The following is an 18594-nucleotide window of genomic DNA, read 5'->3' on the forward strand; positions in this document are numbered from 1 at the left end:
TTCGTCCCATCATCCCTCCTCCATTATGATTGGACAGCTGGGTGCAAAAGTGACAGTTGTTTACCCAAAGTTGAACATTTTTCAACTCTCTGCGCCCCCAAAAAAACAACCAGCTCTGGGTCGGGGTACCAAAGCGAGCGGTAGGGCAGAATAGACGCTAAGCTGCTGGCGTTTGTAGCATCATGTGGATACCAAACGCTCCCAAATCCGACGCTCTGATGCACAAAGGGCCGAGAGAAATGACGAGAGCCGTAGGAACAAAAAGACTGAAGGATAAATGTGTTAAATGTTATTTCACGTTTTCTTTTAATCCTCAAATATCATGTTCAGAATCTACATTTCACGGGCGACAAAATGTAAAATATAAGCGTGAAAGTGAGACCCAACCTGAATATATATATATATATATATATATATATATATTCATTCATGTATAAAAGGTGCTAAACAGGTGTGTGTACACTGCGAGTGTGTGTGTGTGTAGAGAGAAGTGTGCATAAGTACAGAGGGTTTCTCTGTTAATGTTTTGGGGGAAGTGTTGGGATGTGACGGCTGTTTTCCACAACAGGAACTAAAACCTGAAAGATTCTGGGTCGAGAACGTTTGAGACAAACGTGACTGAAAAGGCTGAAGTCGGTGAGTTCTGGGGCGAAGGATGATGCAGAAAGTCTTTTACATTTACATGTTGTTAAACATCGGTACCATTTAATTTGGCTTTCTTTGCGCCGTCCCGCATTAAAAACACGTTGAACAAAAGTCATTTTTTATGTTTCTGTTAAATCGGCGAGTTCTGGGACCAACCAAGAGCCTCAAAGTGCTGCTAATATAGATTTTCTTTCACGTTTACGGTCTGTTTAACGTAGGTATTGATGGCTACCCGTTAGCAGCATTAGCAGCAGCTGTGAGCTTATCATGTGACAGAGAAAACCTGAAAGGTGGAGCAGTATGTCCTGTATGTCCCTTATACACACTAAGGTGGAGCAGTATGTCCTGTATGTCCCTTATACACACTAAGGTGGAGCAGTATGTCCTGTATGTCCCTTATACACACTAAGGTGGAGCAGTATGTCCCTTATACACACACACACTAAGGTGGAGCAGTATGTCCTGTATGTCCCTTATACACACACACACACTAAGGTGGAGCAGTATGTCCTGTATGTCCCTTATACACACACAAAGGAGGAGCAGTATATCCTGTATGTCCCTTATACACACTAAGGTGGAGCAGTATGTCCTGTATGTCCCTTATACACACACACACTAAGCTGGAGCAGTATGTCCTGTATGTCCCTTATACACACTAAGCTGGAGCAGTATATCCTGTATGTCCCTTATACACACACTAAGCTGGAGCAGTATGTCCTGTATGTCTCTTACAAGATGGAGCTTGAATATGGAGCGTCTGCCCCAGTTCATGTAAACGCAAATGTAACATTTCAAACCAAAAGGAATACTCTGAATTGATGGTGGAGGTCAATATTCATGAAAAAGGACACGTTTGTGAACGGGCAACACAGATTTAGATAATGAACAACTAGACAGGTTCCACACTGGACCTTTAATTTTATTGTCAGAATATCATGACTGCATCGTTGTACGGTTAAAACCAGACGGTGCTCAGTTCTCTCCCTGACGATCACGTTATTCTTCCTACAGAGTCGCTCCTTTGGCTTCTACTGAAGCAGAAGTCCAGCGTCTGTTTCAACGCATAATCACGCCACGCAGAACAAAATGTTACACTACAAAATCACTCTTCATAGTCTGGGATCGCTCGCATGATGATTATTTATTTTCGTTGAACGGAAAACGTAAAGTGGCCGAAGCTTTAGAGGACGAAGACGGTAGTAGTTTCTCTTCAGGAGACGAAGAAACAACGTGATCGGTTAGCGTTTGAAAGGCAGCGATGGAAATGTCACAAAGATCTAAATCAACGCCGACGCTTCCTGACAGTTCCTGTGAAGTTGTAGTTTAACTTCTAGACTTCCTGACAGTTCCTGTGAAGTTGTAGTTTAACTTCTAGACTTCCTGACAGTTCCTGTGAAGTTGTAGTTTAACTTCTAGACTTCCTGACAGTTAACTGTGAAGTTGTAGTTTAACTTCTAGACTTCCTGACAGTTAACTGTGAAGTTGTAGTTTAACTTCTAGACTTCCTGACAGTTAACTGGGAAGTTGTAGTTTAACTTCTAGACTTCCTGACAGTTAACTGGGAAGTTGTAGTTTAACTTCTAGACTTCCTGACAGTTAACTGTGTCAATCGCTGCTCATGCACACGCATTCATTCTCCATTGTGGGGGGAGGGGCTTAGGAGACCGTTTTGGGCTTTAGCAGAAAGGGGGGAGGGACTGAGAAGTTGTTGATGTTAAAATTTTTGGGCTAAGTCCTGGATCTTCACAATCCTCCCTACAGCACCTTAACTTCTAAACTTCCTGACAGTTTTTGGGAAGTGTAGTTGAACTTCTAAACTGCCACAACTGCCACAACTCAAAGATATTACGTTTCTTGTCCCAGAAACTAGAACATATTCACATTTAACAAGCTGACATCACACAAGTTTACCTGTTTTATCATCAAGAAAATGACTCCAACAGATTCATGGATTATCAGAACAGTTGGGGATAAATCTGCTGACTAATGGATGAATCTGGACGGTTTAGTTCCTGTGGTTGAAAGAAGGCCTGTGATTGTTGTCTTAACACTAAGCCCGGCTCCTCAGGCTGCATCTCCAACCGTTACGTTTTGGTTTAAAAACTGAATATCTTCTTCTACGTTTCCGCCTGGCGCCCACGCTGCTTAAACGTTAATGTTTGGAGACACGTAAAACCCAACTCACAATATATATATATATATATATATATATATATAAACAAAACACATGAATACATGAAGTAAAATATAAATGAAAACCGTCATCTTGATGTATATTGTTAATAACATTCAGTTACACAACACAAGATAAAAATGTTTTTAAAAAATCTGGTAAAATATGAGCAACTTAATCAGTGAACAGAACGATGTTTGTTTTTGTGCTCTTTTTTTTTTTTATTATTTTCAACCGCGGATCATTTTTGTCTCAAAACGCCTTAAGTCTGAAGTCTGATTTTTATGTTTGACTCTTTTCGTTTTGAGGTTTTTCTGACTAAGTCTCGTGTGTGGACGGAGATCGTTTTTGTCTCCAAACGTTTCCTAAAAACCAGAACGTAGCGGTGAGGATGTAGCCTCAAACTCCTGCAGAGGTGCTGTTTTAATCTGTTTTTTATGAACACACTCACACACAGACACACACACACACACACACGTACACACAGACACACACACACACACGCAGAGAAACACACACAGACACACACACACACACACACACACACAGACACACTCACACACAGACACACTCACACACAGACACACACACGTACACACAGACACACACACACACACTCACACACAGACACACACACACAGACACACACGTACACACAGACACACACAGACACACGCAGAGAAACACACACACAGACACACACAGACACACACACAGACATACACACGTACACACAGACACACACAGACACACGCAGAGAAACGCGCACACAGACACACACAGACACACACAGACACACGCAGAGAAACACACACACAGACACACACAGACACACACAGACACACACACACAGACACACACAGACACACACACACGTACACACAGACACACGCAGAGAAACACACACACAGACACACACACAGACACAGACACACACAGACACACTCACACACAGACGTACACACAGACACACGCAGAGAAACGCGCACACACAGACACACACAGAGCATCATGTACTACCAGTGTTTAAGTTGTGTATGTGTGTGTTTCGGGGCTTTGGGGACAACGGACCTATGAAAATATGAAGAAGAGGAGGAGAATGGAAAGCGATCCGTGTTTGGAGCCGTGCAGAGACACTGAGTGATCCGAGACGGAGATGTTGACTTGTTTTAGTTTGAATTTAAGACAGAGAGAAACACAAACTGATCCCAGCGCTCCTCCTGGCTTTACTTGATCACCCAACATGTTTGAGACGCCGTGTCCGGGTCACGTTGGGTCCATGTCCGGGTCACGTTGGGTCCATGTCCGGGTCACGTTGGGTCCATGTCCGGGTCACGTTGGATCTGTGTGGCGTGCGTGTTTGTTGGGGGCTGCCGGCGGCGCTGTGTGCCCGCTGTTCCCTGTGAACGTAACGGTAACAGCGGTCCAGATGTGTGGCTGCATCGGACCGTGGAGTTTGTACAGCTGGATTCTTTGCTTTGACTTTTAGACGTGATGTAATTAAAGAGCTTTGAGAAATTTTCTGTTGAATGAAGATTCTTATTACGAAGTTAACGGTTTGGTTTTAAACTATTGAAATCAGATCTTTTAATCTCCTGTTTGTCTCTTTATTAGGATGTAAAAACACACTCAGGTTAGTTCGTTAGATGGAGAGCAAATAAATAAATAAGTTAATGGGCAAAGATCCAGAGTTTTTAGTTCTTTGGCTTTTCGTCTTTGAGTTCATTAAGAATTTAAATATGCAGAAAGCTCAAATATACCACATATTTGTCCCTCCATCCACAGATAAAGTCTTTCATTTAGGGGCTGAAACTGAGAAAATATTATAAATATATTATTTAACAAGCTGACATCACAAGTTTACCTGTTTTATCATAAAAGTGACGCAAACTGATTAATGGATTATCAGAATAGTTGGTTAATCGATTAATCTCTGCAGCTCTTCATGTAAGTTTTTAAGTAAGTAGTCTGTGTAAGGAGGGAAGGAAAGAGGGAAGTATGTAGGGAAGGAGGTTAGGAGGGATAGAAAGAAGATAGGGAAAAAGTAGGGAATAAAAGGAAGAAAGGGAGAGAAGGAAGGAAAGAAGACAGGAAGGATTTATTCAGTTTACTGTCACAGCGACAACTAGTCAGTTAATCTCTGCAGCTCTTCACTTAATGTAAGATTTAAGGTAAGTAGTCTGTGTAAGGAGGGAAGGAAAGAGGGAAGTATGTAGGGAAGGAGGTTAGGAGGGAGAGGAAAGGAGGGAAGGATAGAAAAGAGGGAAGGAAGGGTGAATATGGAAGGAAGAAAAGAAGACGTAAAAAAGTCAGTACGTAGGAAAGAAAAGGATGAAATATTTATTTTTAATATAATAAATCATCTGTCGGCTGTCAACTCATTTTCTATACAATGCTTTTACAGAGCGTTTGCTTCTTTCAGACGCACACAGACAGACAGACACACAGAGACAGACGCAGAGACACACAGACACACACAGAGACAGACACACAGAGACAGACACACACAGACAGACACACACAGACACACACACTGACACAGACACACGCAAAGACACACACAGACAGAAAGAGGAAACGGAGAATCAAACACTAAACAGACGGTTAAAACATTTCCCACAATGCATCTGGACGTAGTCTTTCATCAGAGCCTTGACTCTCCAAACTCCACTTTACCGTCTGTTTATATTTAACCTTTTAAAGTTATTTACCGCCTGTTTTACAGCGAGCGTGTTGCTTTTAAACAGTCCTCAAGTGTTCACATTATTTTGTCCACCCGCTGGTTTGACTCCCACCTGCTCAGTGTTGAGTTTATGGGATGTTTAAACTGTTCTGCACATGCTGTTTTTTATACAGTGTGTCTTCATGAAACAGGATCCAGATCTTAAAGTTCCTCCGTCGGTGAGAGACGAGACGTCAACAGACCGTTAAATAATGTTTAGAGTTTTATTATATTTATTAACGCTGGACAGAAACAAACGGAAGCAGAGCTCGCTCTATTCTCAGAGTCATTACATCCCACATGAAGCAGGCAGAGACTCGGAGCAGCTGATTGGATGGATGAGTGTTTCTACGCTACGGAGGCTCATTGCTGCCACGCCGAGTTCCCGTCCACCATGCAAATTTTTGTTTTTCTGGGTCAAAATGTAAAATTAAAACTTTTTTTTTCAACGTTTTGGTTGACACGTACAGACACACACACGCAGAGACGTACAGACACACACACGCAGAGACGTACAGACACACGCAGAGACGTACAGACACACGCAGAGACGTACAGACACACGCACGCGCAGAGACGTACAGACACACGCAGACGTAGAGACGTACAGACACACACGCAGAGGCGTACAGACACGCAGACGTGAGACGTACAGACACACACGCAGAGGCGTACAGACACACCCGCATGAGGCGTACAGACACGCAGAGCGTAGAGACGTACACGCGCAGAGGCGTACAGACACCCGCACACGCAGAGGCGTACAGACACACACACGCAGAGAGCGTGCAGACACACGCAGCACTGCACGAGGCGTACAGACACACACACGCAGAGGCGTACAGACACACACGCGCGAGGCGTGTACAGACACACACACGCAGAGGCGTGCAGACACACACGCGAGGCGTACCACGCAGAGAGCGTACAGACACACGCACGCGCAGAGGCGTACAGACACACACAGCAGAGGCGTACAGACAGCGCAGAGGCGTGCAGACACACACACGCAGAGGCGTACAGACACATGCGCATAGAGACGTACAGACACACACGCAGAGATGTACAGACACACGCAGAGACGTACAGACACACGCACGCGCAGAGGCGTGCAGACACACACACGCAGAGATGTACAGACACACACACGCAGAGACGTACAGACACGCAGAGACGTACAGACACACACACACACACACGCAGAGACGTACAGACACACACACACACACGCAGAGACGTACAGACACACACAGGCAGAGACGTACAGACACACACACACACACGCAGAGACATACAGACACACACACAGAGACGTACAGACACACACACGCAGAGACGTACAGACACACGCACACGCAGAGACGTACAGACACACACACACGCAGAGACGTACAGACACACACGCAGAGACGTACAGACACACACACACACACACGCAGATACGTACAGACACACACGTAGAGACGTACAGACACACACGCAGAGACGTACAGACACACACACACACGCAGAGACGTACAGACACACACACACACACGCAGAGACGTACAGACACACACGCAGAGACGTACAGACACACACGCAGAGACGTACAGACACACACACACAGAGACGTACAGACACACACACACACACGCAGAGACGTACAGACACACACATGCAGAGACGTACAGACACATGCACACGCAGAGACGTACAGACACACACATGCAGAGACGTACAGACACACACAGAGACGTACAGACACACGCACACGCAGAGACGTACAGACACACACACACACGCAGAGACGTACAGACACACGCACACGCAGAGACGTACAGACACACACACACACGCAGAGACGTACAGACACATGCACACGCAGAGACGTACAGACACACGCACACGCAGAGACGTACAGACACACGCAGAGACGTACAGACACACACACACACACACGCAGAGACGTACAGACACACACACACACACGCAGAGACGTACAGACACACACACAGAGACGTACAGACACACGTAGAGACGTAGAGACGTACAGACACACACACACACACGCAGAGACGTACAGACACACACAGGCAGAGACGTACAGACACACGTAGAGACGTACAGACACACACAGAGACGTACAGACACACGCACACGCAGAGACGTACAGACACACACACACACGCAGAGACGTACAGACCCGAGGACAACAGGAGGGTTAACAAGATGTATTTAATATAACGTGAAGATATTTTGTCATTACTTCCCACATGAAGAAACAGGCGGAGACTCGGAGCAGCTGATTGGATGGATGAGCCCCGTTTCTACGCTGTGGAGGCTCATTTCTGCCACGCCGAGATATTTATTTATATTTATTATAACGTGAAAATAGCACATTGCTTCACCGATCTTTTAGGAAAAACATCAGTCATTTTTTTTCATGTATTTAAAGCTTTTGACGTTTTTTTTCAAGTTTTGAACACTTTTTCCAACGTTTTTTTGAAGTTATTTTTCAACATTTTTTGAGCTTTTTTAAGTTTTTTTAGCACTTTGGTTTTTTTTTCAAAATTTTATTTTACACTTTTTTTAAGTTTTCATCAACTTTTTTTCAACATTTTGTAGTTTTTTTATTTGACTTTTTATCCGTTTTTGTTGATGTTTTTTATGGGGTTTTTTTCCCCCGTAAACGTAAAATCATCACTGATCATTTCCTGCTTCAGATTCGCAATAGTTTAGTAATTAAACGCCTAAAAATATGAACATTATTTAGAAAAAACATCATAGTTGTAACATAATTTTTACGTTTTTGTGGGGTTTTTTTCTTTTTTTCTTTTTGTTTTAAAAAAAATACGTTTTTGATGCTTTTCGACATTTTCTGACGTAAAGTAACATAAAGTCTGACGTCACCAAAGATTTTCTGTTTAAAAAATCTGAAATTCTTTCAGGAAAAACATCGAAGTTGTGAGTTGTTGGCGCCCGGTTAGCTCACCTGGTAGAGTGCGCGCCCATATAGAGGTTTACTCCTCGACTCCGACCTGCAGCCCTTCTTAATCTTAAAAAAAGTTGTAAGTTATTTTTTGTTTGTTGCGTTTTCGACACTTTATGACGTTTTTGTCGATGTTTTTTCAACGTTTTGTCTCAGTTCTTTAGAGGATTTTGTGTTTTTTTTGTGCCGATGTTAACGTAATGCGGAAGTTCACTGGTACCACAATTCTGTTTTTTTAAGAGAAACATGATATTCTTCTATTAATTTAATATCTACCTGTGCTGATGGTCAAATATTTGTTTCAAACTAAATACACACTTAGAAACGTTCCTTGGAATTGTATGTCTTTATTGATTAAGTACTGGTAAAAAGGGCAGGCGATGTGACATCACAGCCTTCTGCAGATATAAGTACTAACGTTGTGATGGACTGAAGCAGAAAGCAGCAGCTTGTTTCCTCTGAAGACACCAAGACTCTTCAGTTCAACCTGCAGCTGAGTTCAGACAGGTAAGCATCCAACCAGAGACATTACAGAGACGTGACCGGTAGATCAGCTGTGGCAACATGACCATCTTTTGGGGATTTTTGTTCAACCCAAAATGACTGAATTTACAGAAAAGTTGAGCTGAAAGTTTGTTGCATTTTAACTACAAGAAAAGAAAAGTGACAGTTTAATGACATTTCTGGTATGTGATGAATTTGAGTCTTTAAGGTAACATTAGTGCATTAACATTGTTCCGGTTAGATTGTGTTTTGGGAAACGAAAATTATTTCTTTATTTTTTTGGGGCATTTTCAGCCTTTATTCTGATAGGACAGCAGAAGACATGAAAGGGGGGAGAGAGGGGGACCCGGGCCTGCTGCATCGAGGCGTAAACCTCTATATATGGGCGCCCTCTCTACCAACTGAGCTATCCGGGCGCCCATCTTAGTGTATTTTTGAAGGGGAGCAGTGAGGCGGGAACCTGAACACCAACAGTCAGGGTTTCATTGGATAATCTGTAGTTCATTTGTAATTAATGAAAAACATATTTGTTTTAAAATAAAAAATGTAAAAATGTTTCTGGTCTCTGAATCCCAAAAATTAAAACTAATTTAAAAACATCCAAACACTGTGTACAATTTGTTTTATTGTTTGAAACCAAAAACAGCAGTGACATGGTTTTTTTTGATGTTCTATTTTTTGTTTGCAAACAGATTAATTTTGATTTTTGCAAATACTTATTTTTGTTTTTCCTTTTGAAGAAAGTAGTCGAGACAGGTCACCAGATTTTTGACAGAAACATTTTGTTCCATTTTTTTTTGTGTTTTGAAACCGTTAACAAATACACAGGTTATTCATTTAATAACTACAAATGAATTACAGGTTATCCAATAATACCCTGAACACCAACTCTTCTTATTCTTCATTCACATAATCTGTTGCCTGAGTTTGTTGACTGAAACTAAACATGTGTGTAACACTTTATAATAATGGTACATGAATTATCATGACTTCATGCATGAAAGAGCATGAATTCATTCATGTAGTACTTCATGAACTATCAGTAATGTACAAGGATTAAAGTATCTCAAGCATGACTTAATGCAGGAACAATACATTAATTAATGCATTAATTAAGATATTTCAATCATAATTTCAGATGTATTATTCATGTCCTCTTCAAAACAAACTGACCAATCACAGCAGTGGACATATACTCTGAAGAACTGTAGAGTTGTAATCATAATGTATGTACGATTATTATTAAGTGTTACCATTTTGATTTATTCCTGTGTTTTCAGAGCATCAGACAGATCTACATCAGCAGTTGATTCATTTCAGCAGAAATCTGACAATGAAGGTAAGTTTGTCAACTGATATTTTACAAATCTCAAAGTTCTTTGAAACCGTAAAGAAGCTTGATATCAGTAGATTAGATGGTTACTACAGGGATAGTCTTGCATCGCCAGCTCTATCGCCACAGTGCTGTGGAGTAAGGTCTGGCTAAACCACAGATGCATTTTGGGATAGGAGAAAGAAATGCTCTGGGTTGTTTGCATTTCTTTAAATCAATCACAATCGTCTTGCGTGGCGTTAAGCATTGGACACAGCGACAGTGACCATGCTATATAGTCTCAGGAAGGAATTTCTTTTTGCACCCCGCAAAAGAAAACGCCACAGACAATATTAAATGATAACTGTTGACACAATCCAGTAACGTGAGCTATTTAAATTAGCTGATACATGGTTAAACCTCATTGGCTCTTACCAGTGTATCTTACCGTGTGTACTTTGTCCACAGCAATCCCACCAACACTCCCAAAATGTCCCAGTTAGAGAGGAAATGCCCTAAATATTTTCATTGTAAATCTTTACAATCATTCCCTGAAAGAACCAAGCAGGCCTGCCTTGTTGCATGATCAAAAATTTCTTCAAAATTTAACATTTTCAGGGTGTAGCTCGCTAGCTCAAAGGTTGTTGTTTCTTATAGTGAAGGGATTTTGAGAATGGCAACACACAGAGAGCGGAAAGGGCCTGATGTCAGGCTTTATCCTGAAAATGTACTTCCATTGATCCAGACTACTACAGGGACAACCCACGCAGATAATCTTTGTTAATTAGCCCTCACCTTTCTGTCTCTAATAACTTACTTTGTGAACATGACTTATTTTCCAGCTGGTTTCAGTCTTCTTCCTCCTGCTGGCTCCACTCTTGACCAGCTGCAAGCAGCTCCTCCGACCAGTGGACTGCAGTGCCATCTATCAGCAAGACAAAAACAAACCCAGTGGAGTGTACACCATCTATCCCACTGGAGAGAGGTCTGCTGTCGAGGTACAGTTTGGGGATGTCGGGGTGTAAAGATAATTTTAAACAATATGTAAAAAGGTGTATGTTGGAAAAAGTCACCAACCCTGCCTTTAAGCCATTGTTTGAGCTGAGTCTTACAAGTAGAATATTTAGGACACTGCCTTATTGCACGTGGTAGGCTATTCCAATATTTACTTCCCTTTATGGACAGCACAGTTTGTCCAAATGTGGTGCACCCTGGTGCCAATGCTGCTGTCAGCCATCTTTTTATTGAATTAATTTAAAGGACGTGGGGCAAGCCCATACAGAGCCTTGAACATAAAACAAGCATATTTGAAACCTTTCTTCAGGTGACTTTTAAAGGTTAATATCCAGTCCAATGTGACCCCAGGATACTTTAACGCATTTACAATGTCAAGCTCCTCCCCTCTACGTGTCTCCTCTGCTGGTTGTTTTGTAAACATCATACACACAAATTTACAAAGATCTTTTTGGTTTTCTATAAAAGACCTGATTTAGTAATCCAATCCTGAACATGGGTAATTGCATACGAATTAAGGAGGCTTCTTGGATTTCTTTTGTGAAAATGACTAAATCATCTGCATACATTTGAATATGTTGTGATATAATATGATGGTTTTTTTTAACACATCAGGTAACAGTAGAAGTAATGAATAAAGATAGTTTCATTTAAGGTAGTTCTGATCACACTTATGTTTGTTCAAGTGTTCAGTTTTCTGATAAGTTTGTTTTTATTAGTTATTTTGTTATACAAACAATTGGTTGGGCAAGACTTCGATGATGCCCGATCAGTACTGCACAGACTCGATTACATCGTGTTTGTGATCGTTAGGAGCCAAAATCAAAATCACAGTCAACACTTCCGATTGCACACCCCTAGTATCCGGGATGCAAACATGCGTTTCCTAGGATAGCGAAGGAATGTCCTGCCCTACTCTGCATCTGATTGGCTAGTATTTGTTGCCTTCGTTAGTTTGATTGGTTAGGTTTAGGCACTGTAATTCGTGTTATTGGTGTCACGATTGTGACTTTGTGTTTCCTGTTTTATTTTGAAATCTGTTTGTTCTCCCTTGTCTTGTCTAGTTTACTTCCTGTTTTCCCGCCTGTTTGATTGTTCTGCCCCGCCCTGATGTGTTCCACCTGTTTGTATCATCTGTCCCTTGTTAGTGTTCATTACCCTGTGTATTTAGTCTCTCTGTGTTCCCTTGTCTTTTGTTGGATCATTGTTTCCTGTTAGTGTGTCTGTTTCATGGAGAGCTGTTGTGTCGTGCTTTGCTGTCTGATATGTGTTTGTTATTAAATCCTTGAACTGTATTTGGGTCCAAGCTTCACCTTCCACTTGACAATTGGGTTTTATTTGTATTTTTTATTATTAGTATTTTTTTATTTGGTTTTATTTGAAAATTCTGAATCCACAGATTCTGTGTGGCTGTGCTCATTAGTGTAAACTTAATGTACAAATTGAAACCACTAAATAATCACATTTACTGATGAATGTGTTTGTGCGTAGGTGTACTGTGACATGGCTTCAGGAGGAGGACGGTGGACGGTGAGTATTCAGTCAACCTGTTGGACCTTTACAAGAAATCACATTCCAGTAAAAACCTTGTCTGGAAACATGAGCTGTCAGATATCTCGTGTGTTTAGCTAGTTAACATCTGCATCCCATCCCGCCAGGTGATCCAGGGGAGGATGGACGGCTCTGTGAACTTCTACAGGGGCTGGGATCAATACAAGCTCGGCTTTGGTAATGCTGCTGGAGAGTACTGGCTCGGTGAGAAATTAAACCAAACTAACAGCCGTGAAAATCTCTGTTAATTAAGTACACGCGTTAAACTATATTGTGTAACTCCAGAAATGGAACTGTGACCAAAAAACAGTCAGTCAGTTCTTTTCCTAAATTTAAATGTCAGTGTTTAATTGAATTATGCACACATCTGTACAAAACATCAAATATTAAAGTGCGTCTGCGCAGGTCTCGACAACATCCACTACCTGACAAAGAACAGAAAGATTGAGCTGCTGGTCGACATGGAGGACTTTGAGGGGAAAAAAGTGTTCGCTCTGTACTCCTCGTTCTCCGTCGGTGCAGAATGTGACGGATTTGTGCTGAGTGTGTCTGGATTCACTGATGGAGGGGCAGGTGAGTACACTGATGTTCATTGTATGTGTTTCATCCATATATAGTATTTGTGTGTTTTTTTTTGAGGGCATCATAAATGGTCTCAATCTTTTTGACAAACACTGTTTGTTTCTGTAGGAGACTCCCTGACTTTTCACAACGGAATGAAGTTCACCACCTTTGACAAAGACCAGGACACCCATGCTACAGGGAACTGTGCCAGACTTTACCTGGGGGCGTTCTGGTATGTCGCCTGTCACAAAGCAAATCCAAACGGCATTTATCGTTGGGGGGCTGACAAAACTCTCTTTGCTGTTGGAGTGGAGTGGCTAACCTGGAAAGGTTATGACTACTCCCTGAAGACCATCAGCATGAAGATCCGTCCTGTGCTGTAGTTCTCCAGGACCAACGTCCAGCAGAATATCAGCTCATCTCTTGTGATTTCTTTCTCTCATTAAGCATTTAATCTCATAACAGGTCTTATTTTCCTGAAACTGGGCACCAGCACAAGAAAACCAACTGACATCTGTAATTCTTGTTACTGTCTGTGGTGGTTTAAAGTAGAGCTGCACAATATGACAAATATGCAATAAGTTGTTGAATATGGTGAGAATGATATAACTTGCGATAAATAAACATTAGTGTTCTCCTTTATACTGCTTTCAGTATTCTACTAAAATATATAAGTTTGTTGTTAAAACAAAACAATTTCCAACATTCTTTTATTGAACATTGAATTGAATATAAAAGGCAGCACTAAAACAATAATAGTTACATTTTTCTTCCGTGATATGTTGCAGCCTTTAGCAATGTGATTATTGTGCAAGTCGATATCGCAATAAACTATATATATATATATATATAGTGCAGCCCTAGTTTAAGGCAGTCGCAGCTCGCTGTAACGTGTCTCCAGTTGGGCGGCTGTAGCAGGAAAGTAGGGCCCATAATCTTTAAAGGTGCTCTAAGCGATGTCGTGTGTTTTTTTTTTATTTATTTTTTTTAGGCTACAACCTTTTTTTTTTTTTTGTCATATAAAGCAAACCTCTCCTCACTATCCACGAGCTGCCTGTCCCCTGAATACAACCAACCTGCACCACCAAACGTAACAATGTTCCAGCCAATAACCGACAAGAAGGATTTGGTGGTGGGGGTTGGAGGGTTAGTGCGCGGGAGGGGGAGGGGACGGGATGAGGATGGAAGGGCAAGCTAGCCTTGTTTTGTTGAAAAATACTTTGAATGTCAACAAGAAGTGACGTCACCCAAAATCGCTTAGAGCACCTTTGAATGGAAACAGTCTGATTGGGTGTAAATCACTGCATGAACTGCTAACATGATTCTTCAAAAATAAAGTATGAAACCATCTTTGTAGTTCAGGACAGCCAGTTGACAAAGGTTTGAAACTCTAATGTGAATCTTTATCTGCTGTACGGTAACAATAAATAAGAAGCTGAGCATTAAGATGATCTGATGTCTTCACTTTGTCTCCTGTGTCTTTCTGTCTGGACTGGTCTATACGTTTTGACATTTGGATTTTATTTTATTTTAGTTTGAAATAGTTTTTCAGAGTGTGTCTGTTAGATTTATTTTCAGACAATAACACATTTGACTGTGTCCTGAGTTCAGTTGTGACTTCCTGTGCTTGTCATTGTATTTATATTGTAGAGAGGAAGAGCTGGGCTGAACTCACCAGACAATTATGAAAGTCTAAATTCTTAGTAATGTTTTCAACAGCATAAATGTATTTTATTACAAATTCTCAGATTATAAAACCCATTTTTTTTGATGAGTTTACATTTGAGGCAGTTCATTTCCTCATTTCAAGGAGCTACTATGATCACATCAAAATCACTATTTTTAAACCACTAAGAAGGTTCGACACAACATGAGACTTTGCTCCAAATATCACCAGGGGCTCTACACATGAACTCGGCATTGAGAACATTGTTTGTGTACACAGAGTTTACTAAAAGAAAGGTTTTGAACAACTTTAGCTGTTGGGTTTTTCGGTCGCCTCCATCTTGCCAGTCAAAAAGAGTCTGTCCCCGAATGCAACGTAACGGGGAGGAGAGTAAAGATGGAAAGCTCCTAAAGCTTAGTTCCATATAAATGCACGGATTATTTGTTGTTTTATTGTTAGTGAAAAACAATATTGACCTCGTAGTTGAAAAGGAGCCTCATATAAGAATGACATTTCCTCCTCTGGAGTCCGTCCGTTCACATTCGGAGATCGCCTATTTTTGACTGGCAAGATGCCGGATAGCGTAAACAACAACTGCTAACGTGAGTTGTTCAAAACCTTTCATGTGTTTTGTCAAAACCTTCTTAGTGTTTTAAAAATAGTGATTTTGATGCTATCATAGTAGTGCCCCTAACTCTCCCATTCAAAAGGCCATTTGACCCAAAACGAGAATACGGTCAATCTTAAAAGTGGAGTTCTTGTCCTAATTATGAGTTTAAACTAAACTTTGACTCGTAAATTCACAAAAACACCATAGGTTGCATTTTGGCGAGAGTTACGCTTCAATCGAGCAGCCCTAGGTCGGGATTGATCACAAAATCATATTTCTTCCCGTCTAAGTCCCCTCTCATCTAATATTACAAACATTTGCAGAAATCAAGGAATTATCTTTCACAAACACCTCAACGTCATCAGCATATTAATTGAGTCGTCCACACCGGTTTCATCCAATCAGGAAACACAGTCATACCTGCATCCAGTTTATCCCAGTTAGATTACTGCAATGCACTCTTCTCATGCCTCTCACAACAAAACCTGAATCACAATAACTACATATTTTTGGCTTTAGGACAAAAACAATCAATCTGAACTGGTCACTCTTGTTTAATTCTTTTCTGATAATTTATAGACTTAATAATTAATCAAAACGATACTTGATACAGTAGATTAATCAATAAATTACATGATTTGTGCTTTTTACACACACACACACACACACACACACACACACACACAGACACACACAGACACACACACACACACACACACACACACACACACAGAGACACACACAACACACAGAGACACACACAGACACTGCTTGTAGTTGTCCATCGAATCCGATGATGACGTCCACTTCTGTCTTTTAACGGTGAGTTTTCTGATGGCTGTATAGTCCTATCCTGGATCCACAGGTTCTATTGCAGGTGGGGCATGTATACATGGTGTTGGTGTTAGTGGCATTCATGGGTGTGGGTGTGTTCCTCCTGAGCCTTCTTTGTTGTCTCCTGACTGTCCTTTCCTCCTCCAGTGCTTAGGTCCCATCTAGACATAGCTGCTGCCAGGTGTTGCGATCAGCAGCCATGTTCTCCAGGTCCCCACATTTGATTTTGCACCTCTTAAGCGCTGTCTTCAATTGGTCTTTAAAGCATTTCTTCTGACCTCCTGCAGAGCGTTGGCCTTGGTGTAGCTGGCCATATAGCACTCTGCGGGGCAGACGGTTGTAGGGCATCCTTATGACATGCCCCAACCAACACAGTTGGTGCTGGGTGATTGTGGCCTCAATACTCTTGCAGCCTGTTCTCCTGAGGATCTCAGTATAAGGCACTCAACACAGACACACACACACACACACACACACACACACACACACACACACACACACACACACACACATACACACACACACACACACACACACACACACACACACACACACACACGCAGAGACACACAAGACAAAACAGAGACACACACAGACACACACACACAGACACACACACACACAGACACACACAGACACACACACACACAGACACACACAGACACACACACACAGACACACACAGACACACACACACACACACACACACACACAGAGACTACCGTCAGTGGCAATCAAAGGACCAGTGTACAGCGTTTGCTTCACGCATCGGTAAAATTATTATTATTATTGATGTTGTTGTTGTTGTTGTTGATATGGACTAGTGATGGATCTTTGGTTCTTGGTGATGGTTTGTTCTAACAGGAATACAAAGCTTTGTTTCTTATTTAATTAATTTTCAAAAGTAAAGGAAGGAACCTTTTCCACATTGCTCCCTCCCTCCCTGTCTAAAATAATCCTTTATGATCCAGATCTTGTCTCAGATTAAAGTTCCTCCGTCGGTGAGAGACGAGACGTCAACAGACCGTTAAATAATGTTTAGAGTTTTATTATATTTATTAACGCTGGACAGAAACAAACGGAAGCAGAGCTCGCTCTATTCTCAGAGTCATTACATCCCACATGAAGCAGGCAGAGACTCGGAGCAGCTGATTAGATGGATGAGTGTTTCTATGCTACGGAGGCTCATTGCTGCCACGCCGAGATATTTATATATATTTATTATAACGTGAAAATATCACATTGCTGCCATGCACACAAAAGAAAAACATATATCAGTATCACGTTATGTGAAATGTTTATTTTAATAACAAGATATTTCACGTTTAAGCGAGATAGTTTTTCACATTTTTACAACATATAGAAAATGATTAAATTACAAGAAAATGTTCTTTTTACAAATATACTTACAATATATTGTTAAATTGTGAATACATCTTCAGTATTACATGATCAGCTGATGTGGGTGGATGAGGCGTTTCTACTCTACGGAGGCTTATTGCTGCCTCGCCCCAAAAAAGAAAAACATGTCAGTATCACGTTATTATGTGAAATGTTTATTGTGATAAGAAATATTCACGTAAAAAAGAGAGTTCTCTGCGCTTCTGCAGACCACAACAATCCGGTGCAACCAGGGCAGGACAAAACAGTGTCGAGTAAAAAAATCTCCGCTGCAACACAGATATCTTCTTACTTCATAGTTTTTTTCTTTTTTAAGGTGCATAACAGTGACTAACGTTTCGATGTAAGGTTACATCTTCATCAGAGTCCATCTTAACGTTAGTCACTGTTATGCACCTTAAAAAAGAAATATTCACATTTTAACAAAATAGTTTCCGGACGTGGCAGCAACAAGCTTCCGTACTCTGCAGCATATAAACAGCTGCTGACGGAGGAGACTGTCGGAGGAAACGGAGGAGACTGATCGTTTTGGAGGGAAGTGCAGCTCCAACATCTCCTGTAAGTTAAATTAAACCTTTCACTCTTTTCTTGCTTCGTATCATCAAGAAATTATAAATATTTTCT

The 18594-nt window shown here is 41.3% G+C and overlaps 1 protein-coding gene across 1 annotated transcript; it reads left to right on the forward strand.

Annotated features, from left to right (window-relative positions):
- Positions 1-8953: 8953 nt before the first annotated feature.
- Positions 8954-14427, forward strand: LOC144521454 (microfibril-associated glycoprotein 4-like). The gene is made up of 7 exons (XM_078256001.1): positions 8954-9021; positions 10299-10357; positions 11173-11328; positions 12836-12874; positions 13003-13099; positions 13301-13468; positions 13586-14427. The coding sequence occupies exons 2-7, from the start codon at positions 10352-10354 to the stop codon at positions 13840-13842; spliced, it is 723 nt and encodes a 240-aa protein (XP_078112127.1). The 5' UTR covers positions 8954-9021; positions 10299-10351; the 3' UTR covers positions 13843-14427.
- The last annotated feature ends 4167 nt before the right edge of the window (positions 14428-18594 follow it).

Source organism: Sander vitreus, chromosome 8 (assembly GCF_031162955.1).
Source record: "Sander vitreus isolate 19-12246 chromosome 8, sanVit1, whole genome shotgun sequence".
Taxonomy (NCBI): Eukaryota; Metazoa; Chordata; class Actinopteri; order Perciformes; family Percidae; genus Sander; species Sander vitreus.

Bases quoted from the DNA above. Each gene is read 5' to 3' on its own strand.
- LOC144521454 (XM_078256001.1), top strand. The intron at 12,875-13,002 runs GTGAGTATTCAG...CCATCCCGCCAG, and splicing joins CAGGAGGAGGACGGTGGACG to GTGATCCAGGGGAGGATGGA. The intron at 13,469-13,585 runs GTGAGTACACTG...TTGTTTCTGTAG, and splicing joins ATTCACTGATGGAGGGGCAG to GAGACTCCCTGACTTTTCAC.